The 24546-nt window shown below is 47.3% G+C and overlaps 1 protein-coding gene across 7 annotated transcripts in view; it reads right to left on the minus strand.

Annotated features, from left to right (window-relative positions):
* Positions 1 to 2813: 2813 nt before the first annotated feature.
* The window catches only part of MEF2D (myocyte enhancer factor 2D), a 172993-nt gene continuing 151260 nt past the window's right edge, over positions 2814 to 24546 (minus strand). For 3 of the 7 annotated variants that reach the window (XM_054995737.1, XM_054995712.1, XM_054995720.1), the window contains exons 7-11: positions 23106 to 23305; positions 22121 to 22141; positions 17358 to 17487; positions 7215 to 7386; positions 2814 to 3241 (exon numbers count right to left, since the gene is read on the minus strand). In XM_054995737.1, the coding sequence (XP_054851712.1) occupies positions 2914 to 3241; positions 7215 to 7386; positions 17358 to 17487; positions 22121 to 22141; positions 23106 to 23305 (851 nt within the window). In that variant the 3' untranslated portion in view covers positions 2814 to 2913. The remainder of the gene's footprint in view (positions 3242 to 7214; positions 7387 to 17357; positions 17488 to 22120; positions 22142 to 23105; positions 23306 to 24546) is intronic. The other 4 variants (XM_054995746.1, XM_054995729.1, XM_054995766.1 and 1 more) reach the window with 3 other exon arrangements.

Raw genomic sequence — 24546 nt, forward strand, 5'->3', positions numbered from 1 at the left:
TCAAGAACTCCCAAGTCATGAGAGATGTGTCAAGTTTTGGCTAAGTCCCATGAGTGCTGTGAGCATGCAGAGACAGAAAGGGGACCAAGGCAAGCAAGATTTTGCAAAAGTGAAAAGCTGGACGGCTTTAGAAGAACAGAAGATTGCACACAGCCAGCCCTCGCATCACGGAGAAGGGAAGAGCCTTGTACCCTGCCCTAAGCTCCTTGAAGAAAGAGCCAATAGATAGACAGACCAGAATACAAGGATACAATCTTGTATGGCTGATCAAAGGAAGAAGGAAGCCTGCAAGCTAGTGTTTCCTTCCCATGCAAACTGAAAAATAGCCCTGGACACTGCACAATTGTGCTCATCCGCTGACTCATCCATTTCCAGCTTTTATGTCATATAAAGGCTTTCCATATATGCATGACAGGGTTTTTTACATCTTAAAAAATGGTGTCTAGTCAGTCTGTAAGACTGACTAAAATATGTTTTGATCGACTTAGAAGGGTGCTCCCAATCGCCAATTTTAAGTTCTCTTTTCAATTCATTACAATCGCTTATAAGATCGGTAGAAGGCCAGTTACCAGCCTTAGGGGGGGGGCATTCCCTTGCGTGTACGTCAGAGACGGAAATGGAATGCCTGTTCTGAGAGGTATTCTGTCTTGAGTAACTGAAAGAGGGAGATAGAAAAGGAGATGCCCCTTATGACAAGGAATGCCTCTTCTAAGGTAATGCCTGCTGCAATCCACATAAGCGTCATCTAAAAACTAAAGACTCGTGCCTTTTTCCTTTAGAAGTACGCTCACATGCAAATTTATGCATATTGAATCAATTAATCGACCAATTAATTGGCTAAACCACACACAATCGACTAATATTCTCTTAACTGGGTCACAGGCCTACAGAAAACATGTGACAAACAGTTGTGTGACATGAACGCACATGATACACAGTGCCAGGATCTACCACCACCTTTTGATAAGTGCACCCTCAGCAGCAAGCCCAGGTTTGTTGCTGGGTAAGGTTTGAATGGGCCCCCGACAAATCAGTCTGAAGTGAAGTTCCCCATGTAGCATCCCTCTTCCAAGGTGCAAGTCACCACGTTCCTCGTTTATCTAAAGTTTGGAAACTTCTGAGGATACGCTAACCGGTGAAACGCATGCATGCTGCAGCACTAAAACAAACCAACAGCAGAAGCCCAGTTAAATGTTCCGAAACAAAGGAACAAAAATCCATCTCATAAAGAAGATCACGGGAACCAGCCTGGCCTCTCAGAGCGATTCCTCCACTGTCCCAGTCGACTCGTTGCCTGCTCCCATTTATCTATTGATATTTCCTTCGTTGTCAAAGAGTCCAGTAGCACCTTTAAGACTAACCAACTTTACTGTAGCGTCTTAAAGGTGCTACTGGACTCTTTTTGATTTTGCTACTACAGACTAACACGGCTAACTCTTCTGCATCTATGACCATGGAAAGCACTTCCTCCATTGTGCATCCCTTTCCCTGCAATTTTCCCAGTTTCAACTTCGGTTGAAACTACCCAACCAAACCTGCAACTCTCACACCGTGGGCTGAAGCACACGACTGTGCTATGAAACAGGCACCAGAGTACCTTGGGAAGAATTAAGCTGTCGTGTTGGGGGCACCCAAAATGCTGTCCCTAGGAACAAGAAGCCCAGCTCCGCATATCCCTCCCCCAACAATACAGGGCTGTGAGAAGATGAACCAGGATTCCCTGAGGCAGCTTGATACTACGGATGACAGATCCAAGGGAAAATACATCCCAGAAGCATTCCCCTTGTTGGGAAGCCGGGGTTCAGTCCCTGAACCCTGATTTATTGGGGAAGGCGTCGGCACAGAATGCTGGGAAGCAACAGTAACGGGGCGATCCTGAAGCTGAGAGGGAAAAGACTTGCCTGTCATATGGGGAGTGGACCTTGAAAATATATGCACATCTTTTTGAGCATCCAAGTGAAGTGTGGCCTCCAACTGTAATCCAGAAAAAAACCCTGTGCCCCAGGTATGAAGGTTTGGGAAATGCTGTGTTAGAGATTCAACTCTCTTAAAGCTATTGCATGTCTTCAGCCTGGGCTGACCTGGATAAACTAATTCGAAACTACGTTCTCCCCCCTCCCCCCCACAAGACGCCGCCGAGTGAGATACAAAGCAGGTGAGGTTAATTCCACGGATGGTTTTGATCTTCCTTCCCATCATGTGGGGCTGAACTAGAAGGAAAATCTTCCTCCTCCCCCAACTTAAAGCAACGCTCCTTGAGCCTCTGAGTCTTGAGGCAGCCCTGGCGTAGCCCAACTAAAAAAAAAACAAAAGCCTCTGGAGGGAAGCTCTCTTCCAGTTAAACAGCTCTGACATCCAAAGGCACTCTTCTCACAAAATCAGGACCAACTGTATAACTGGCGTGTTCTAGTCACATCTCTCGCCTAGCCTCACCCCCCCCGTCACTGTGCACCCCCCCCCCGCCACAAGTCCATCAGCCATCACCATCAATATCCGACTCCCTTCCTCCCTCCATGCTAGAAGATTTATTTTATTGGTTTTGGGCTAGCACAGGGCCAACGTGAGTCAGTGTGTCAAGCGGGGTCCAGTGCCTTGAAAGTCTGGTTACTGGTGAGGGATTTATATCCGACTTCTACGGACTCCCAGACAATCCTCTGGAGTCTCTTTGTACTGCATAATGTCGCCTGCTGCGCTAGAACGGACGCCTACAAAATCCTAAAGCTATTTCTCAGGCAGTTTATAATAAGCCCCTTCCCACCCACCCCCACCCTCGCCTCCCTGTGCCTCCCCCTCCCTTTCCCAACTCCCTTCCTCGTTCCCCCCAACTCCCTCCCCCCCCCACGCACACAATATAACGTGAGAGCCAAAAGCAGCCCTGGGAGGAGGAGGGAGCCGGGCCACAGGGGGAGGCAGTTATGTTACCCAAGCGTCCAGGCGCATACGTTTTACGGACGGGTTCTCCCCCTCGGCCTCGGTGGTGGGTCTCAAGAGGCCAAGAGAGGAGCTGAAATCAGCCCGGGACTGGTCTTCCCGCTCATTGCCCTCATAGGAGCTGGCGTTGCTGCTGAGGCTGTCGACGGGCGAACGTCCCGTAGGCTCGTGGCGGGCCTGGTGAGGAAAGGAGGAGAGCGGCGTGGCTGTATTGCGTTCCCGGTTGGGCGAGACGGGCTCCGACTTGATACTGATGTTTGGGTTGGTATTGACGGTCAATGTGGTGGCATGAGACAAGTGGCTTCCTTGTCTGAGGAGGGGAAGACACAAAAGAGACACACACACGCACAGAGAGAGAGAGAGAGAGAGATGGTGTTAGAATGAGATCAAACTCTGAGCTTCCCCAGATTTGCCTTCTAGGCTCAAGGGGCCCATGATGGCTTACATGAACCTAAATACTATGCACTCTTGTCAAACAGCATCCCTCCAGACATTCCCTTGTGCTGGCTATGTGCCTTCTCCTTTTGCTGCCCTCTATTAGGACTGCCTGTGTAACTACAGCCGAATCACGAGTAAAGGTATGAAGGCCCAGGAAAACTCAAAACTTTTTTCTCAAGGTCTTCCCAATGGAAAAAATAGAAAATTTTGAGGAGCAGTGGGGGGGGGGACCTCCTATGAAACGTTTTTCCTTTGAAACGATGAAATGCTTTTGAACACAAAATGTTATTGACTTGAAATGTATAGCATGAAGACAGTATCAGATGCAGCAGTTGCACTGGGTATATTTGCAATTTTCTTGTAGAAAAACGCCAGTACAAAATGCCAATTAATACAATTGTGTATGCTAACTAAGTTATAAATGATGCAGTGAGAGACCTCCACCTGAGACCCCGGAGAGTCACTGCACTCCCAGCAGTCGGCAAAACAGAATTAGGTTCTACAGGAAAGTAAATGCTGCCTGCATTTCAACTGGGGCGGGGGGCACTTCCAAATTGGTGGAAATCTTACATTTAGTCACAGACTTACTTTGTGGAAGGCCCAGTTCTCTGGAACAACCTTCCAGACTGGGTGCAGAGGGCACCTTCGCTGGCTGTTTTTATTGTTTTATTTTGTAAGCCGCCTTGGGGAGGTTCCTGGGAAAGGCGCCATACAACTTTTCTAAATAAAAAAAATAAAGCTGTGCAAGGCAATTCTGTTTCAGAGGGCACCGGGGAAGGGTGAACCGTTTCAGCAGATTTGGCTGCATGTGTTTGATCTGTCCGCATCTACGTGCTGTTTTTGTTTTGTGAATCACCTCCTGCGTTTTGCATCCATGCAACCTGTGGCACTGTTAGCTGCCTAAAGGCGAAGGAAATAAGGCAGGATATGTAAATAAATGGCCCCAGCTCACCCAAAAGCCAGTGCGGTGCTGTGGTTAGAGTGTCAGCTCCACCCATCTATCATGTAGGGAACATAACGTTACTCATTGCTATAGGCTGCTGATTACTGCTGATTTTAACTTATAGGGCTGTTGTAAGAACCACAAGATAATACAACTTGAAGTATTTACAATACCAAAATACTAATTTTATCAACATTAAATATTTTTCATTAATTATCAGAAAGCTCCCTCTGTCTTTATAAGAACTGAATGGACTGGGGCTTTTACATAATGTAGGATATTTTCTGTTATCAGTATTTGGGGATATACTTCTTCAAAAGAAAAAAACCTTAGTATTGTTATCCGCTCTTGGTCTGTGCCAGGCCTTTGTTTCTAAGACCTTGGAAGGGTCTGTGCTCAGTGGTACAGCCTCTGCCTTGCATGCAGGTGGTCCCAGCTTCAGTCCCTGCCATCTCTGGTTAAAAGGGGTAGGTGACACGAAAGACCCTCTGCCTGAGTCCGAGCAGAGCTGCTGCCACTCTGAGCAGGCAATACTGACCTCAAAAAAACAATGCTCTGACTCAGCAGAAAGCAGTTTCATGCATCCATGAGCGTGTATGAGACCATTCCTCCTCACCCTATGCGAGGATTCAAACTACAGGATATCCACAATGGCTCCATCATGATGTCTGTCAAGCACATGGACTCGATGTTAATTACGTTAATCAATTACGTCTTATCCAGAGTCAGCCTTCTGGTCTACCCAAGCACTGTAGAACCTATTCTGATGGATACTGGCTATCGAAGGTCTTTCGCAGCGCCACCAACTGGGCATACTAGGGACTGGATCTGGGATCTTCTGTCTGCAAAACACGTAATTCTACTCGTGAGCGATGAAACCCACAAACGACCTGCAGTCCTTTTGACTACAGATGTACTTCTGACACAGCCCTCGGTGATGAGCAACCTGCCCCATCCAATTTCTGTTCAGGACGATCATGGGTGCTTTTGCCAGAGAGTTAAAGTCAGCCCAGTTGTTTCGCAGGACCGCTTATGTAAGCACCCGATCCTTCAACTCTTTGCAGGTCAGAGGCCTTGCCTGGTGGCCTGGGTGGCTGGTTTGTTCCAGCGACAGCTTCACGTCAGCTTCTCCAGCCAGCGGCACATGCAGATATGTCCACCGACAGACAAACCGTGACAGCAGAGGCTGTGGCTGGGGGCGTGCAGAAGGGCAGCTCTCAGCTCTGACATTTCTCCTTGATCAGGTCCTTTTTCTACTGCCTCCCCCTCCAAACCAAAGGAAGTCATCCTGCCCCTAGGAATTCCAGACTTCGTTCTCCAGCTGAATAAGAGAACTCTGAATCCTCGCACGGAAAGAGACCCGTGTGCTCCGACGGTTCCGCTTGACGAGCCTGTACTCTTTGCCTCCATTTCTGTCCTTGTGGGGAGGACGGCCTGCCAAAAATGCCGGTTGTGTGGCCTGCTTGTTAGCGTGGTGTAGCCATCAGAGTGTTGCCGCAGGATATGGAAGACACGGGTTCAAACCCCTACTCTGCTCACAGAGACTGCGGTCCTAACCTAGCTCACAAGGTTGTTGTGAGGATAAAATAGAGAAGGGGAGAATAATGAATGCCACCTTAAATTCCCTGGAAGGAAGGCAGGACAAAATGTGAGCAGTTCTTCAGAGTCACTCCCTCCCCAGGGTTGTCCAGAAACTGATAATATACTGCCAGGAGCTTCCATTTTCCTAGTACTGCTTTACCAAAATTGGCCCCTTGGCTTTTAAATCAACAGCAGACAGGCTTTTGTACAGTAAATCAATATAGGAAACGGAATAAATCCTTTGGAAACTGAGGAAAGGAGGCTTTGGGAGTGATCCTTGGAGCAGAAACAGGATGCATGGCAAACAGGGGCCCTATTTTCTTCTGTGAATCATCAGAAGATACGGAAATGTGAATGTCTTAACTGAAGAGTCAAATGCCCTCGAAGCCACAGAGCACCTCCTGCTGCCTGTACTGCACACAGTAATTTTCTGTGCACAATGAAGTATGAAACCAGATCGTTTTGTAAATTCAGGACAGATCCACGCAGCTTTACTGGAGAATTTTAGAATGCATGTCAGAAAACAAGGAGAGCCCTAGCGGATCAGACTGAGGATCCACTGAACTCGCTCCATCTTGCCTTAGATGTTGCCTAAGGATACAATGGTTTGTTTATGTTGGTTGTCAAAGGTAGACTACCTTGGAACACGGAGGTTTCGCTTAGCTATCCTGGCTAAGAAGAGCAGAAAAGCAAAGATCAACCCAAAGGTCCATCCAGTCCAGTGCCCTGCTTTTCCATAGAGTGGATGCCGTTGGGAAGTCCAGTAAGGGAGACATGACAGCAAGAGGTTTATCTGGTTATTTGGCTCCCTGCAACTAGCATTCAGGGTTACATAGCTACTAGGAACAGAAGGAAAAGAAGAAATAAAACATCCATGTCCAAAGGCAGTTTACCTCTCAATAGCAGGTACTGCTATTTAGAATGCCCCGTTTTGTGAGAACCCCAAAATAATCGGGATGGCCCGTCTTGTAAATAGTATCCTGGACTAGCTAAGCTCTTGCTTGCACGCAGCAGGGCTCTTCTCATGTCATGAACAGCCACTAATGTTAAATTGAACCTCCATGCTCAGAGGCAGTATATCTCAGAATGCCAGTTGCCTGGGAGAAAACAACAGGGGAAAATACTCTTGGTGACATGTCCTGCTTGGGGGAGGCCCCTCAGGTGCGTCTGGCCAACCACCACTGGGAACAGGATCCCAGCTCCGATCCAGCAGCACTTTTCTTGGGTTGAGTCACGACCCAATAGTTGCTTCAGAGCTCTGTGTACAGGCTGATTTATGTCACCCTGTGCCATTAAAAATCAACTGTGATGATGCACTTACATTAAGTTACTTAGCGATACGGGAACAAGATGCTGCTGTTGCTGTTGCTGCTGTTGCTGTTGTTGTTGCTGCTGCTGCTGCTGTTGCCAAGCAGAGATGTTGCCAAGAGACAGTCCTCCAGGTGAACTGAAAGCAGGGAGGGATGACAGCTCTGCACTGGTCAGCTGATAGTCTGAAAGGGAAAAGGGGTTCAGACTCTGCAAAATACTTTGTGCATCTGACGAAGTGGACTCTGGCTCACAAACATTTGTGTTCATAACATGTATGTCTAGTCTTTAGGATGCCCCCATACTCTTCTATTTTAGAAGTAAACACACACACACACAAAGACCTCAGCTGCATCGGTACCTCAACTTCAGGGCAACAAGGAGTGTGTTGCACAGCAAAAGGAAGTGAACTCTGTGTCAAAAAACCACAAATGGCTCATGAGCACACACATAAACACACACACCCTCCCCCGCACCCCAAATCTCAGTCCTAATTCCTGTTGCCAAATAAACCAAAAACAAGGTTGGGGTATTTTGGTTTCTGGGGAAGGGGGGGGGATGTCGGAAAAAGTTTATAAAATTGTATACCACTAGATGGGGCTATTGCACATGCCGACCAACATGAGGCCGAAAAACAGGCTTTGCTCTATATTGAACAGAAGGACAGAGAACGTTTTCCTTAGGGCCTAGTCACGTGACCGCCTTGCTACATAGATGCCGCCAAATAAACCTGCACATTGCCACCCCAGGGTTGTGGTTGCAAGCCAGTCACGTGCATGCATATGCATACAAACATACCAAACTGCTCTGCTACATCAAACCAAAGGTCCATCTACATCCAGCATCTTGTTTCCAAGCACACCCTTGCCAGATGCTGCTAGGAAGCAAGGCAGGGGAGGTGATGGCTTTCTCCTACCATTTGTCCACAGCAAATGTACATTGCCTCTGCCTGCCCTGTGAAAGTTTCATTCTGTCTGTGACAACAAGCAGTAAGAGCGAAGGACGTGGATCAGACCAACAGAGTAAGTGGGAAAGCGAGCTAAAAGCTAAACCCTGCATGCGGCAACCTACACACAAATGAGGCTGGCAGAGCCTTAAACTGTAGCCCAGCCCTGTCTATTCTGACTGCATGTGGCTCTCAGGCAAAAATCCCAGCATCAGCTACCAAAACCTTTTTAACTGGAGATGACAAGCGCTGAACACGGGGCCTTCTGGGAGTTCAACTTCAGCTCTACCACCAAGCCCAAGTCTTCTCCCGTGGGCTGGCTGCTGTCAGAGGGCCCCCACAGGCAGACTAGTCCCACAGCATGGAGACAAGCAAGCTGAATGAGCCAGCCCCTTCCCTGAGGTCTAGTAGCATGGGCTCTCCCAGAGAAGTTTTGAAATATTCCACAAAATTACGTAGCCCTGAAAATATATTTTTTAATGTGGACATGACAATCCATTAACTGATTCTTTGTCAACCCCTACTTTGCTCTTGAAATGCTGCCACGTTCTGGGGTTCAGTATACAGCAGCACATTTTATCTTTGTGCTTGTTTTTCAGCTACTGTACCATATTGTATCTTTCACAAAATGTCCTATTGTTCATTACTGTATTTTGCTCGGGATGTGTCCTGGCTGTTGGTTGTATTGTATTTTCGCTTGCACTGTGGAATCGATCTTGGATCTCGGTGAGAAAGGCGGACTATAAATTAATAATGATAATGATAATAAGAATAATAGTGAGATCCACATGGACAGTTTATGCCAATGAAACAGAGCGAGGTGGCAGGTTAGTGCAATTATTAGGCACCAATTCAGCAGAAGAAAGTCGTCGTGTGGGAGCACTAACACGGGGGGAGAGTTGGCATCACATATAGTAATCAGATACAGTTTGAGGGTATAGTTCCACAGCTGCTGATCGGGAACAAACACACAGAAACCAGAAGGCCATTATTATTCTTGTTCGTTCATGGCTATTGGTATAGAGTGATGCTCTACGGAGTTTCATAAGCAAACAAAGACAGAATCCTGCCCCACTGAACTTGCAGCAGCTGAGATAGGATAACAAAGGATGAATTGCTTGGGGTGGGGGGAGGAAACTCAGAATTTTTATTTTCAGCACGCGTGCTTGTAGTAGATCTTTCCTATGATTGTGTACATTATCAGTATATACATACATACCCACATGCTAGGGCTGCCAGGTCCCCCAGTGGGGGCGGGGGATCCCCTGCTCCCACCCTCTACCTCCTGCTACCACTCACCTGGCCAACAGGAGCGGAGGGGGAGCAGGGGAACAGGCCCCCCGGGCATGCTTCTGGGGCAGTGCAACAACATCACTCCCGAGAATGAGCACTCCCACGCTTTGCAGCAGGCCAATCTGGGCCCTAAAGAGGCCAAATCGGGACTGTTTGGGGCCTAGATCGGCCTGCTGTGAAGAGCAGGAGCGCTCCTGGGCCCTGCATGACGATGTCACTTCTCGGAAGTACCATCGTCTCACCACCCCAAGAGTGCGTACGGACAGGAAGAAAAAGGTGAGTGCCGGGTTTCCCCCCCCCCCACCACCTGTGCTGGGGGCATGAGGGGACCTGACAATCCTATCACTTGCACAAATGAAAGAGAGGCACAATCGAGCACATGCTCAACCCCTCCCCACTAAAAAAAGCTTGCCCATCCCACTACGACCACAACAGTGCTGACAGCCACTAGCATTAATGGTGTTTAATCCCTTTTAAACAAATTAATGGATGAGATTGGTCAACAGCTACTAGCTACAGTGGCTTAATGGATCCTCCATGTTCAGAGGCAGTATGCCACTGAATTCCAGGTGCTGGGGTGCAACTGTGGGAAAGGCCTATGACCTTCAGGCCTTGCTTGTGGGGCCATTTGAGGGGACCCTGGATGGCCACTGTGGGAAACAGGATACTGGGCAAAAGAGATCTAATTCATTAGGGCTCCTGGGATGCGATGACTAGGAAGAGTCATGATGAGGTAGTGGTTAGAGTCTAACGGATTAGGAACCAGCAAAACCTAGGTTCAAATCCCCACTCTGCCACGAAGCCCACTGGATGAACTTGGGCCAGTCACTCTCAGTCTCTCTCCCCCTAACCTACCTTACTGTGTTGTTGGCAAGATAAGATGGAGAAAGGGAGAACTGCGTGCACTGCCTTGTGCTCCTTGGAAGAACGGTGGGATAAAAAGGGATAGGTTTAGGTCCAGGTACAGAGGAATGGTACTGCTGAAAGCCAGTTGCTAGAGGACGAACTGTAAGCATGGTGTTGCGGTTAGAGTGTTGGAGTAGGATCTGGGAGACCCAGGTTCAAATCCCCACTCTGCCAAGACTTGGAAGCTTCCTGGGTGACCATGGGCCAACACACACACTCTCAGCCTAGTCTACCCCACAGGGTCGTTGTGAGGGTAACAGGAAGGAAGCTGTACTCCACTTTGGGCCCCCAACAGAGAGAAAATTTGGGTATAAACAAATTTTAAAAATTAATTAATTAATTTAAAATTACCACCTCTGTCAGGTCCCATTTATGGGCTTCCTTGAAGTAACTTGTTGCTTAGTTAAACAGCACGTCAGACCTGGGTGGAGAAAAGAATAGTCTCCCAAGTTACTGATAATAGAATCTTTGACTGGGAGGGGGGGTGTTTGTTTTTCCACATCATTTATTTTTACAATTACTTGCACCCCCACCTCCTTTCGGGGTGTGTGAAAGGGACCATAAGAACTTCTGTTGCTTCACTCCGTGTGTGTTTCAACACTGAAAGTCTCTTTCCACCGCCCTGACATTAAAAAAGGCTTTCGTGCAACAGAAACTGGGTCTGCATCTTCTCTTGTTGGCCGCCCAGAACAAGGGGAGAGAGGGAGCCCCTGCCGCATTTGCACAACAAACCCTCAGGGGACAAAGCTTCACATTTTGGATTGGGGAGGAAATGAATTCTTTTTACCAGAAACTGTCGGCCTCCGAGCAGATTTTTTTCCCCTTCCCCTGAAGGCAGATCTGTCATATTGTCTCTTCAAGTCTGACGTGTACACAGTGAAACCCGAATATTTGGTGGGCCCCTCTGCTGTCCGGTCCTGTCCCATTCTTGCTTTGGGTGTCTGCAGTTTCTGTCACCCCCCGCCCCACACACACACACACACACCCTCAGCTGTCAAATCCTACTCAAAGGAAAAGACTGAACAGCTGCTAGATTCACTGGGAAAACGTGGGTCACGCCCCCTGACTTGTCGTAAGAAAAACAAAAGAACTTCAGAAGAGCCCTGCTGGATCAGACCAAAGGCCCATCTAGACCAGCATCCTGTTCAACACAGAAGGAAATCAGAAGCTTCCAGGAATCCCGTAAGAACATGAAGGTCACACTTCTCCTGCTGCTGTTGCCCCCTGCAACAACTGTCACTCAGAGGTAGACTGCCACTGAACAAGGGGGTTCTATTTAGTCATTATGTCTAATAAGCCATTGACAGACCTACCTTTGGCATGGTAATAAGTCATGATGGATAAAATGAACCTTCAAGTCACAAAACCCCACTTAAGTAGAGTGGACAGTCTGTCAGCCTAGGAGTGGCAGACACAGGTTCAAATTCAGCCATGAGACTCCGTTTAGTGACCTAGGATCAGCCTCTCAAGCTATCCCTTAGCATAGCCTGCCACACAGTGTTGGTGTGATGAAAAAAAGGAGGAGAAGGGAATCTATGCATTCCACCCAGGTCTTTTGAGAATAAAGGTGTGCTTGGTAAATGTAGCAATTTATATTCTACATCAAGGATGCAAAACTAAGTGAAGGGAAAAAAACAGCCTGGTGCTTTGTAGGGGTCATGGCTCAGCGCTACAGCTTTTGCTCGGCACGCAGAAGGTCCCCAGCATCTCTACTAAAAGGATTGGGTCAGGTGATGCCAGAGACCCTGGAGAGCTGCCGCCAATCCGAATATACAATACTGACCTTGACAGACCAATGGTCTGACTTAATATAAAATGGCTTCATATCACAGAAAAGATGCACAGCGGTAGCTCTCCTTCAGATTCTCAACTTTCATTTTTAAAAACAATCCCACATTTCTAATCCTTACTCTTGAAAAGATATAGTTGAAACAATAGGGCCCACTAAAACCTAAGAAGCCTGAGTGATGGCCACATGACTTGAGACTGCGGGGCAATTTTTGTTGGCCCCAAGAGGGTCTGGGAGAGGAAGAGCCTGATCAGGACCATGCTGCTGTCCTCTCCAACGTGAGCTGTTATTTGCCCCGTTAAGAAAAACGTGGAGGCAACACAGAGGTGACCTATACCTGACTGAGCAAACTGTATGTGAAGGGGGGATTAGACCCGCTTCTCTCTATATCCCTGAGCCCAGTTGGGATTATTTGCAATGAAAAGTGCTCAGAGATTTCCAGCCATCAGAGTTCAAAAGCTCTCCAGTGTTTGCAATGCGTATATGGATATCTGGGGAGGAAGGCTAGAAAAAAAACAGGAATACAGGAACAATATTCCACTCTTGCAAAGTAGGAAAAAAAGAGTTACTGTTAAACAGCTTGCACATTGATCAACAAAGCAAACACATGGACACATGAAGCGTCTTTATACTGAAACAGACCGTTGGTCCATCAAGGTCAGCACTGTTTGCTCATGCTGACAGCGGCTCTCCCGGGTCTCAAGGTGCGTGCGTGCATGTGCGAGGCATGCTAAATATTATTGTTCTTTGATGGATCACTTGAACCCACCAGGATTTATGTATCAATAATTGTGTATCCTGCCCCCACTGGATTTCCACCATAGCCTACTGCAAACAGCATTGGCACCCCTGAAAACAAAACAGAACCAAGTCGTCAGTTAGATGCTGGTGTCTCCAGGCATCTAGAAAACCCAAGGGGACACCCTAAGAGACCTAGATAAATTGTATAAATTTTTAGTTTTTAAAGTCAAAATGCTTGTCAAAAGGTAAGTATCAAAATTCATATAAAAATTCATATTATAGGTCCATTTTTTGTTCTTTCTTTAAGCAGAAGCCCATCAAGAAGAATCCACGGGAAGAAGTGCTCCAGAGAAGTTGGCAGTGCTCCAGGAAAGTTGGCAACGGGTGCGCCAGCCCTCAAAACAACTCGTTTTGCATCGCTCCTTCACAAGCCAATCCTTTTAACTGCTGACTCAATCCAAGTCAATTCCTAACATGCATTGGTATTCCTTCTGACAATTTGTTAGAAGGAATACCAATGCATGTTAGGAATTGACTTGGACTCTTCTTGATTGGCTTCCGCTTAAAGAAAGAACAAAAAATGGACATATAATATGAATTTTTCTATGAACTCTGATACTTACCTTTTGACAAGCATTGGTTTGGACTGAATTTGGATTAATTGTGGTACTGACCAATTTAGAGAAACTTACAATTTGGGGTATCTTTGAATTACAAGGAATAGATATATGAGATTCTTTGATGTATATGATATGTTTAATGAACTTGTTTACACTTTTTGCACTTGCACTTTAAAAATTAAAAATTAATAAAATTTATCTAGGTCTCTTAGGCCCTTGTGTCCCCTTGGATTTTCTAGATTACATGAGACCTGCCCCTTCCTTTCTTTGTTGTGGAGTATCTCCAGGTATCTGTCTGGGCAGACAGCCTCCCGGGCAAAGAAAAGGAACCTACGGCTAACCCAAAGACTGAGCCTTGCCCACTCCTCATTTTTTTTTTAAAGCAAGTTATGGCAACAATGGCCAAGAACACCATTGTGATCTGCCACCGCCCTGAGAATGACATCGCTTGCAAGCAGGCAGATGCCGGGCCACATCAGCTAATTAAGTAAGGCGTGTTGTCCTCACACCACATTCCATTCTGCAACATCAACCCGCTCCTTAAGACCTCCCGCTGGATCTCTGACATGCTCCTTGCCTACTTTGGGATTCTAGTTCTTAATTCTAAAGACTCTCCATTCCCTCCCCGCCTCAAAAAATGCCGACCTTATATTGAATCAGACCAAGGCTCTGTTTAGTTCTCTGTCTTCATCCAGCTTCTAGGGAAGATGACTAGCGGAAACAAGAGGCCACTAAAAAGCCTTCCCTCTTCCATCAAGGGCTTATAGGTAGACTGCCTTTGTGTGTGGAGGCTTCCCAGAACTGTGGCAGCTAAATAAATGTATCCTCTATGAATGTGGCAAATACACTTCAAAGCCATCTAAAACCAGGGCCCTCAGGTGGGTCGTACAAGCCCTCCTGCTGGGTCATGAGATCCTCAGAGGTAGGTTTTTTTCCTATTTCTGGAAATACCTGCTGTGTATAGAGAGGCCTTTTGCCTCTCTTTGCACACACACTGAGAAGAGCAGTAGGACAGCGAGGTGAGACCGCTCAATGGTGGAGAAGATTCCTTCTTGGCTCTGACCCTCAGTTTGTTCCTCACTATGGCACCCCTCCTTGTAGTTCCTGTCCCCGGCTCCCTAGATCTGCTGGCCATGGTCCTGGCCTTGACGCTGCAGAAGCTCCAATGCTAGGTGAATTCCTGTCGTGCTTGCAGATCTATAGGCTATATGATCAGTGGGGAAGTCTGGAAAGGTTTGAAGACCACTGAATTAGGAGGCCATGAATTTATTTACTTCATTTCTCCCCAATGGGTACCTAAAGTGACATACATCATCCTCTTCTCCATTTTTTTTCCCTTTACAATAGCCTTGTGAGGTAGTTTAGGCTGAGAGGGTGTGACTGGCTCAAGTTTCCATGGCCGAGTGAGGATTCAAACTTGGATCTCCCAGATCCTAGTCAGACACTCTAATCACTACACCATGTTGGCTCTCGAATGTTGCTTGGAACACTGAAGGCTAAGTGTACATTGCATGAGCTGCCAACTGCTGACCAATTGCAATCAAGGACCCAGATATAGTATAAGGATTTCCCCCCCCCCCTCTGCTCTGGATTATTCCACATCCTCGATCCCCATGAAACCTTTTCCAGTGCCCTCTACTGGACACAAGGTAACCTATTCTGCCTCCTTCTCTCTCTCTGCCTATGACTGTGCTTTCCACTAAGGAGGTGCTATATGAAGCTGCCCTATGCAGAATTAGACCACAGGTCCAAGACATGCCTCTCTGAATGGCAGTAGCTCAGTGAAGTCTTTCCAAATCCTGGTATCTGAGGGCCAAAACAGACCGTGATAAAGAATCAAGGAACTCCATCAATCTGCAAAAGGGAAATGGTGTGGCCGTGACTCGGACCGCAACTATATGGGACAGGAGAGGGGATTTAACCTTTTAACACCCTCTCAGCTTCACTGACCAAAAATTGATTCCCTGTGTATTTTTAAGGGAAGGGTGGAAAGCAGGTTTTGCTAACATCACCAGGAGCCCACTTTTGATCAGTGGAACCAAGCAGAATCCCTCCCTTCCCTGTTTGGCCCCAGTCCAAGTCATGCTTTTTGCCCTCTACAGACAGACGGAATCCTGTGATCTTAGGCTGTGAGGTCCTACAACTGTCAGGACTCTCTGGGACTTTTCAGGCAGGAATGTTCCTCTCCACATTTATGAAAAGTGTATTTCCCTCCTTGCTATGGAACATCTAGAGACACGATCTGGAGACGAGGCTCCAAGATGAACCCCCAAATGCCTGCCAAGACGTTCTGAGAGCTGGTGCAGCGCAAGTAAACAGAAAGATGTGTGCTGCGACAGGCTTGTTATTTTCCTGCTTATTTTCTTTCTTTTCTTCCCTACTGATTCAGAACTGCACTAATTTCTCAATAGAACGGCATCTCATTAGAAATGCACGTTAGGAAACATCCTAGACGTCAGACCAATGATCCACCGAGCCCACTTATGTTCTGACTTGCAGCAGTTCTCCAGGGTCTCAGCAGAGAAAGCTCTTCCGCCAAGCCAACCCCACACGGCAGGCAAACCTCGTGGATCAACTTGACTTGCTCAGCCTGGCATCACATGGAAATGGGGTCCCAGTTATCTATGTGCAGAGAACTCAGCATGGAAAAGCAACCATGACTCGGCTGCCTTCACCGGCTGCACTCTAAAAGGGCACGGCCAATTTTCCCCAGAATCTGAGAGCTGGAAGGGCAGGGTAGATGGGAAGGTGATACGGTGCTTGTCTGCTATCTTCTCTACTTTTCTCTGCCATGGAACCTTCAAAAATTTTATTAATGAGGTCGTCAGAGAGAGGGCAGAGGGAGGCAACCCTCCTGGATCCTTCCTGGATCCAGCTCAGAACCCCCCGTTAAGAACATAAGAGCCTTGCTGGATCGGGCCAGTGGTTCATCAAGTTTAGCATCCCTTGTTACACAGCAGGCAGCCAGGGAGGGCCAACAACTGGTCATACAGGCCAAGGCTGATGAGGCCTCCTGGCACTGGTATTCAGAGACTGGCTGCCTCTGAATGTGGGTGTTCTCATTAGTCCCTATGGCTAGTAGCCACTCATACACCTATCCTCCATGAATCTATCTAATCCCCTTTTACAGCTGTCTGCACCTGTGGCCATTGCTACATCTTCCAGCAGCAAATTCCACATTTTAATCAAGTGATTAAAATGTTGTGTTGTGTAAAGAAGTACTACCCTTGGTCTATCAGAGCACGAGACTCTAATCTGGAGAGCCAGGTTTGATTCCCCACTCCTCCACTTGAAGCCAGCTGGGTGACCTTGGGCTAGTCACAGCTCCCTGGAGCTCTCTCAGCCCCACCCACCTCACAGGGTACTTTGTTGTGGGGATAATAATGACATACTTTGTAAACTGCTCTGAGTGGGCATTAAGTTGTCCTGAAGGGCGGTATATAAATCAAATGTAGTTGTTGTTATTAACTTAACTGGGTGCCCTCAAGTTCTAGCATCAATGGGGCAACTGGATGCCCCATCCTCAAGCCTGGATCCAGCTCCTACTGAGACTCCCCCCACCCATTCTCCCAATCATCAGAAGGAGAGGCATTATCCTGTCTCCCCTGCCATCATGGCAAGCTCCCTGCATGAAGAGGTGGTGCGATATTTTCATTGTGTTACCTCGCTTATGCAAACCCATTCTAAGAACACCAGCTTGTAAAACCAGGATTTACCTGAGCAAAGGGGTTCTCAACAGGAAGGGCTCTTTTCAGAATAGGTGGTGTAATGCATAGCCAGGAGGTGCTTCAATTTCAAAGCAGAGAGGAATGACCCATTCCCAATTCGCAACTTGTGCAGACAAAGCTCTGCGGGACTTACCTGTGTTGTAAGCCGTGGGCATGGCCGAGAAGGGCAAGCCCTGTGTCAGGAGACTTGGAGTAGCCACCGAAACAACTGGTGTGGTCAAAGAATGGGTCGCTTGTGACACAACAAGCCTCTGAGTGTTCTGCTGGGGAAAGCAAAAGAGAGAAAGGGAAGGCGGTTATACAGAGAAACGTGCAGGTTCTCCGGCCTCGGCCTGGGGGCAGCTTCAAAGCTTCCCCTCGGATTAAAAGAAAGCCAGATAGTTGCATTTGAAGTTTAAAATAGTAACCATGCCCTCTCATTACATCATAATGAGAATGTGATCGAGCTGGGAGCGTGGGCTGTTTTGTCCTGATGACAAATGTCCTCTCCCCACATCCAGCTGTATCTCTGCCCTGTCCCCTTTCATCCTTCGGCTTCACCATCACCTAGAGGCCTCCTCCACTTCTTTAACAATTCAGCCCTATCTCTGTTGCCACTCCTCGTGCTTGCCACTCCCTTCCAGAACAGCTGCACAGAGCTGCTCCCTCCCTTCCTTCACCCACCTTTCCCACAAAGCCTCTAGCCACATCCCAGCATCTTCATCTCCAACTGGAAATAAATCCCAATAGGTATAGCCAAACTAAAGGGTCTACTCTTTCCCCCATCTTCCACCCTCCTCCTCCCCTCCCTCTGTTGTCTCCCCCCCCCCGCCCTCTCCAGAATCAAATTTTATACCGGAAGCTCCTTTGTGCAGGGACTTGTCTTTTTTGATGTATTGTCGAAGGCTTTCACGGCCGGAGAACGATGGTTGTTGTGGGTTTTCCGGGCTGTATTGCTGTGGTCTTGGCATTGTAGTTCCTGACGTTTCCCCAGCAGCTGTGGCGAAACGTCAGGAACTACAACGCCAAGACCACGGCAATACAGCCCGGAAAACCCACAACAACCACTTGTCTTTTTTGTTTGTATATTCATAACAACAACAGACCGAAACCGCAAGATCTGGCTTAGGAATTTTACAGCTAACAAACAGCATTAGAAGCAGGTTAAGAAATTTAATGCGGGGGGGGGGGGGATTGCATGCACGCAACTAGGTGAGATGTGGGAGATCCACCTTTACATTTTTCATCTTGCTTTTTCAATGTCAGAAATCATCATTATTCAGACCAAAATCCCAGAATGAGGAGAGACGAGTTGAGCCCGTCCCCTGCGCCACTGCCCTGGCAGCCATCAATTCTCCTCTTCGCCCTGACCAGGGGGGAATCGTCTTTTTCCATACTGGGGCTAATAGTGATTCAGAGAGAGAGGCAGTTTCTATCAAGAAAATAACACGGGTGGGGAGGATTTGCCCAGATAGAAAGGCGACCTCTTTTGCAACTGTTTTTTTAGCTTAAAAAAATACAACAGGAGATCTGATTGGAGATGTAGTTGAACCCTGTGGCTCAGTTCAGACATAATGCAAAAACATGGTTAAATTACATTAACTATAGTTAAGTGTGCGATTGTCCAAGCACCTTCCTATGGTTAGTTAGGGTCTATCAAACCAGAATAAAAAAAGATGGTTTGAAATTGGTGTATTATCCACAGTTCAACCTAACTATGGCCTGGCAGGATACACGACTACAGACATGCTGGCTTAATCTTGGCTTATTCTTAGGTGACACCTGGCAATCCAGGCCAGAAGTCCGAAAAGAACGAAGGTGGCAAAAGCAGCATTTGTCCGCAGAGTCAAGACTAGGCCAAGAGAGATCATTGTTAAGTCCTCAAGCTTGGGGAAGCTGGTTTTTCTGGAAGGCGCCTGCAGCTGACATAAGCTGGGGTTGTTGTGACCACTGTCCCCACACTCTTCAGAGGATTTGAGACCAAATTCTTTTCATGGTAAGGCTGGGATGTCTCCCCCTTCCCTTTTCTTCACTCAGGTCTCCTTTCAATGACAATAGGGAGGAATGGGGACGACAGCAGGCTGACCACAAGGCACCAATCAGGGACTCTGGAGAAACTTCTTTTGGAGCCCCCCAACTTTTCTCGAAATTCACTGCCATGCATCTCCTTCTTCCTCTACCCTCCAGCTTTTGATTCGTTTTGCTATGATTCATGGAGAACAAAATGCAAGTCCAGGAGCACCATAAAGACAATTTTTGTTCATGGTGTAAGCTTTTGTGAGTCAAATCTCACTTTGTCTGTGTTTGCTCCAGCCCACTTCGTCAGCTGCAGTGAGTGGATCCTTACTACAGAGACATCTTGTTTTTGCATAACTATTACATAAGGTGTCTGCATAGAGAGAATCCACTCACTGCATCCAAAGAAATGGGCTCTAGCCCACAAAAACTTACGCTGGAATAACATTTTGTTAGTCTTTAAGGTGCCACCGCTCTTCTGTTTGTTTTAGCCCCGTAGCTGCAAGTATGAAGCTGTCTCATAAGCACAGCACTGGCAGGTCAGACCAGTGGCCCATCTAGTCCAGCATCCTGTTTCTCAGCAGCCAGCCAGTTATTCTGAAGTGCCAAGAAGAGTGCATAGAGACCGAGGCCTTCCCCTGATGCTGCCTCTTGGCAACATTCAGAGGTTTCCTGCTCTAAATGTGGCAGTCTCCATCGAAAAGAACTGCACTTAAGATATTGTCATGAGACAGGAAGTTCCGTCTACATTGTCTCAGCTTTGATAGCCCACTCACAAGGAGAAAGGAATGGCTAGTTGTCACGCTCATCAAATGTGTGAAGTTGTCACCCTTTATCCAGCACATTTTTCCAAGGAGCTCTGGGAGGCTTACATGGTTCCCCCTTTTGTCTTAACGTCGTCCCTGCATGTTGGGTTAAGCTGATGGAATAGGTAGGATTGGCCCACAGCTGCCCAGCAAGCTCCTTGGCAGCGTGGGGATCCGAACCGGGGCCTCCCACATCCCGCTGCGCCTCTTGGGTTGGGGGGCTTTGCTCCGGCCTCTTCCTGTGCTTCAAGGGTGCTCCCCTCCCAATTCTCTTACACCTTTTCATTTGTCCACCAGTTTTTTCAGACTTTATTAACTGTGTAATGTATCCTTCAATAAACTTAGCTTTTTTTCATTCAGAATCTTTTTTTTTCTTTTAAGCATAGGATTCATACAGCACTGAATGTTAAGAGGACGGGTGAAGCAGAGACTTGAAGAGAAGTAAGAGCGCAAAAAAACCACTGGCCATTCAGAGCATGCAGGAAAAGCACATGAGAGCATGCAATCTGGGTCACTAAAGGCATTCCCACTCCAAGACTTGTTTATGTGTGAACCAAGACTGGACATCATGTCAGGCATACCAGGTGGCTGCCTAAGGAGGAATTTAGCGGGGGGCAACTGAAGCATGGGTGGGGAAGCAGCTCACCGCAAGGTCTGAAGCTGTCAAGACTAGAAGTCTCACTGATAACTGGTCAGCATTACTGAGCTTGCCACAAAAAGGCCACTCAGTGCCACCTTCTGCAGGCCACAGTTGTGATGTGGACTGAATCCGGAACCTTCTGAATGCCAGGCCTATGCTCTATGCTCTATTCAACTTCTGAAGTTGCTTTGTATTGAGTCAGACTTTCAATCTTTCTAGATCAGGGGTGCAAGACTCAAAGGATCACACGGGCCAGAATCGACCTCAATGGGAACAAATATTGTGAAAGAATGACATCATCAGGTCCCGCCCCATGACATCAGCAGGTCTTGCCCTGCGAATCCCAAGGTGCAGGTCTGTCAAATCATAGACAGAACTGCCTTGTTACCAGCTTTCCCCCGCAGTCTAAAAGAGCCACACAACAAGCGTACATGAAACAGCAACAGCCTGGGAAAAGTGCCATGGGAATGTTTGTTTCAAGGACAGCCCAAAGCCGCAGAAGGGAGGAACACGGAGTGAAGGGGATCCTTAGGAATCTGCCTGTCAGTTGATCTTCTGCAGAGGATCTGCTCACATTTAAAAGCAAGATGGCTGATCAGGGGAAGGGCTTTCTCTGTGGTGGCACCTTGATTCCAGAACTCTCTCCCTACAACTGTTTCCTGGCATGTAAGTTTGGTTAGTTCTTAGTGTCAAGTGAACACTTCTGTTCATGCCCGCATTTTGTTGAAAACCAATGAGACGTTGGGGTGAGACAACTCATACTCCCTGATTAACTTAATATGATTTGTTTTCTCGGCTAGCTGTTGCTTTTACTGATTAAAGCTATTTTCATTGTTTTTTAAAAATGTGGCTAGTTGCTGTTAATTATTGATGTTTCAATGACAGCTGTTGAGCGCAAACTGTGTGTGAAGCTTTTAAGGGGGAGGGCTGAGAATTTTTTTTACGCGGTACACTGTTTTTTCTTCCAAAATAAATCCATACATATGAGAGCAATATGGGGGTGGATGGGAGGCTCCGCCAAACAGGCACACCTACAGGATTCACTGCTAAAAAGGAGAGACTGGAAACTTTTCTGATTTCTGGCCTGGTTCAAAAAAGGCAACCCCTCCTTCTCAGAAAGGAAAGAAGAAAGCTAGAAGTCCTTGAAAACGAAGGAGTCATGTTCCTCAGACCACAGTTTGGTTAACACTAGAGAGCATACAGAATCTACACAGCTGCCAGGATTACGCCAACTGGCAAGAGAGCAAATTGCCAACCCACCTGCTGGCCCAATCTGGGTATACAAAACCTGGTCAGAAAGGAGGCTCACGTTCTCCTAGAGGATCCCCTCATGGTTCCCCTTTTGAGAAGGCTCCCGCCTCACAGTTTCAAAATGCACTTTGTTAAATGGGACAAAACAATTCAAACAAGAGCACACAAGCACACACACACACAAACAGAAGCAAGGAAACTCACCAAATCCAAATGATCCTCTGTCTGGGTGCAGAATAGAAATGAAACCAAGGGAAACAAATTAAATATAACCCCTAATGTTGGCACCATGAGTCCTAGCCCTAGCCGAGAATCCCTCTCTCTAACAAATAGAAGACCAGACACTTAAAAGGCCTGTTGTGACACTGGTTGAAAAACTTTAAAAACGGCAGCTACTCTAAAGGAACAGAATAAATTTGAATTGTAGGAGAGCATCTGAGATGTGCAGTATCTGTTGCCTAGATGGTGGCCAGAATATCAGATAAGGGCCATCTTCAAAATGTTTTTGCACACACCATATGCATAAATAGAGCCTTTTTAAATGGTCCTCCCCCCTCTTTGACTGTAATTCCAATGAAAGACTGAGCAAACCTATGGCTGGATGACATCTTAGGCATATTTCTCACAATGGTTGAAATCAGAGATGTCGTATACAGTGGAATGTAAAAGTAAAGGTCCAGGAGCGAGACAAGCTAAGTGTCAGCAAAAGCATGAGGCTGCCTGTTGCCTCCCCCAGACAAGGAAGGAGGTCACAGATGAGCCTATGCCCATCATCACCTCCGCCACCAGGATCTGAATCAGGCTCCGAAGTGCTACAAGTGGTATCAGGGCTTGGCTTTGGGCACCAAAGGTCCTCTAGAGCAATGAACCACTGGGAAAGTCCTTGAAAAGCTCAAGGGCCCCCTCCAATCCTGGAGGTGCAAAACTTTTCATTTGAGCCTCCACACATTGTACACTTGGGAACGTTCTCTGCAAAAACTGAGGAGATGGTCACAACGTTGATCTAATTTGGCAAAAGGAGTTCCATGCAGGCCAATGCCTACTCAAATGGCAGCTTCAGCTGAACCCCCTAGAAGGGAGGGGGGGCCAGGACCCACACTGACTAGTCCTGAGCCACCTCAACCCATTAACATGGAAAACATTAGCCACAGCATCATGCCTGCATTCCTTTTTTGTAAGTGGGACTCACCAAATGATGCATGAGTCCCTTCCCGCTCTGTGAGGTGATGACACGCAAGTCTGGTTTGCGGTTGTTGGCAGCCAACTGGGTGCTGTGGGACGGCGGTGGAGGAGGAGGTGGCGATTTTGCAGGGATGACCTTGCCCAAGCTGTTGCCGTTGGACACAGGGAGGAGACCAGGGGAGGCTCTGGCACTGACATAACCATTCCCTGAAGGGAAAAAAGAAAGGTTTTTTTTAAAGTGATGCTGTAGAATATTGTCACATGTAGTCCCATATGTCACAGCATAGTTCTTCATAGCATTCAGTCCAGGGATTCATCAGAGAGAAGCCAGTTGTCCAAGAGAAAAAGTCCAGGATCCAGCCACTTACTGGACAGGGCTTAAAAGCTAATAAATTCCAACAAAAAGGGGCGGGGCTACAAGCTCCTGGAATAACTCCTCCCCTTCCAGTTTGCCACTGCAAATTAGGGACACACTAGAGGGTCAGAAGGAGGAAGCCCACATTGGCCACCACCAGGTTGCCTCTGTTTGAACCCTTTTAGCACCAGCTCATGTTCATAATTTTAGTAGTATTTCCCCCATGAATTTTGATCTCCCTGGACATTCACATTTGAAAGCTGCAAAGGCGGAGGGGGTTGAAACAGTTTCCCACCTAAAGCTGCTGAGTTGGAGATCATTGGCAAGAGTAACACTAACCTTGAGCTCAACAGGGACTGGGAGTGGTTAGCTCATCACAGGTAAGAACTGAGCTTTTTTAGACTATCCATCTTCTGTTGTGTTCTGCATAGCAATCTCTCTCTTGGATCAACAGGCCTTCTAGCCTCACTTTATAACAATTTAACCTCACCCTGGTCTCTGTACACACACAAACCCAAAAATGTATCTGAGTTGGATCCAGCCAGCTTTTTCTCTCAATCTTGTCCCATTCCCATCCCTTATTACAGCCTCTGTTCTGCATCGTTTTTGTCCATGTCAGTCTCGTAATCCCCAGCAGAGCCTTTTTGGTGGTCAAGGGGAACACCCTTCTCCCTTTTTCACCAGTCTAAATGTTGACTGGATCCAACCCACTGTGCACACACACTTTTACCAACAAAGGACATTGTTTATACATAGGAAGAAAGCAGTTCTGGTCCATTAAAACTTCAGCCACAATTAAGTTTGGTAATCCTTAAGGTGCCACAAAACTCCCATTTGTGTTTTGTGCCGCAACACTCTAAAATCTTTTCTTCCAAGTGAGGTGCCATCCGCTGTCATATTAGAGACTGACTCTGGTTCACACACAACCCCCTTATCGCTCATCCCTAGGGAATCTCCCAACCAGTCCACTCCTTAAATATGGGAGGGGGGATCAGATGCAGATGTAACGTCACAATTATTCCGAGGGGTGTAAACAAGGCATCTGAACCCCCGTTTCCACGCTCCAGGTGACTAACCCTGCTCCAGCAAGCCT

This window comes from Eublepharis macularius, chromosome 1 (genome assembly GCF_028583425.1).
Source record: "Eublepharis macularius isolate TG4126 chromosome 1, MPM_Emac_v1.0, whole genome shotgun sequence".
Taxonomy (NCBI): domain Eukaryota; kingdom Metazoa; phylum Chordata; class Lepidosauria; order Squamata; family Eublepharidae; genus Eublepharis; species Eublepharis macularius.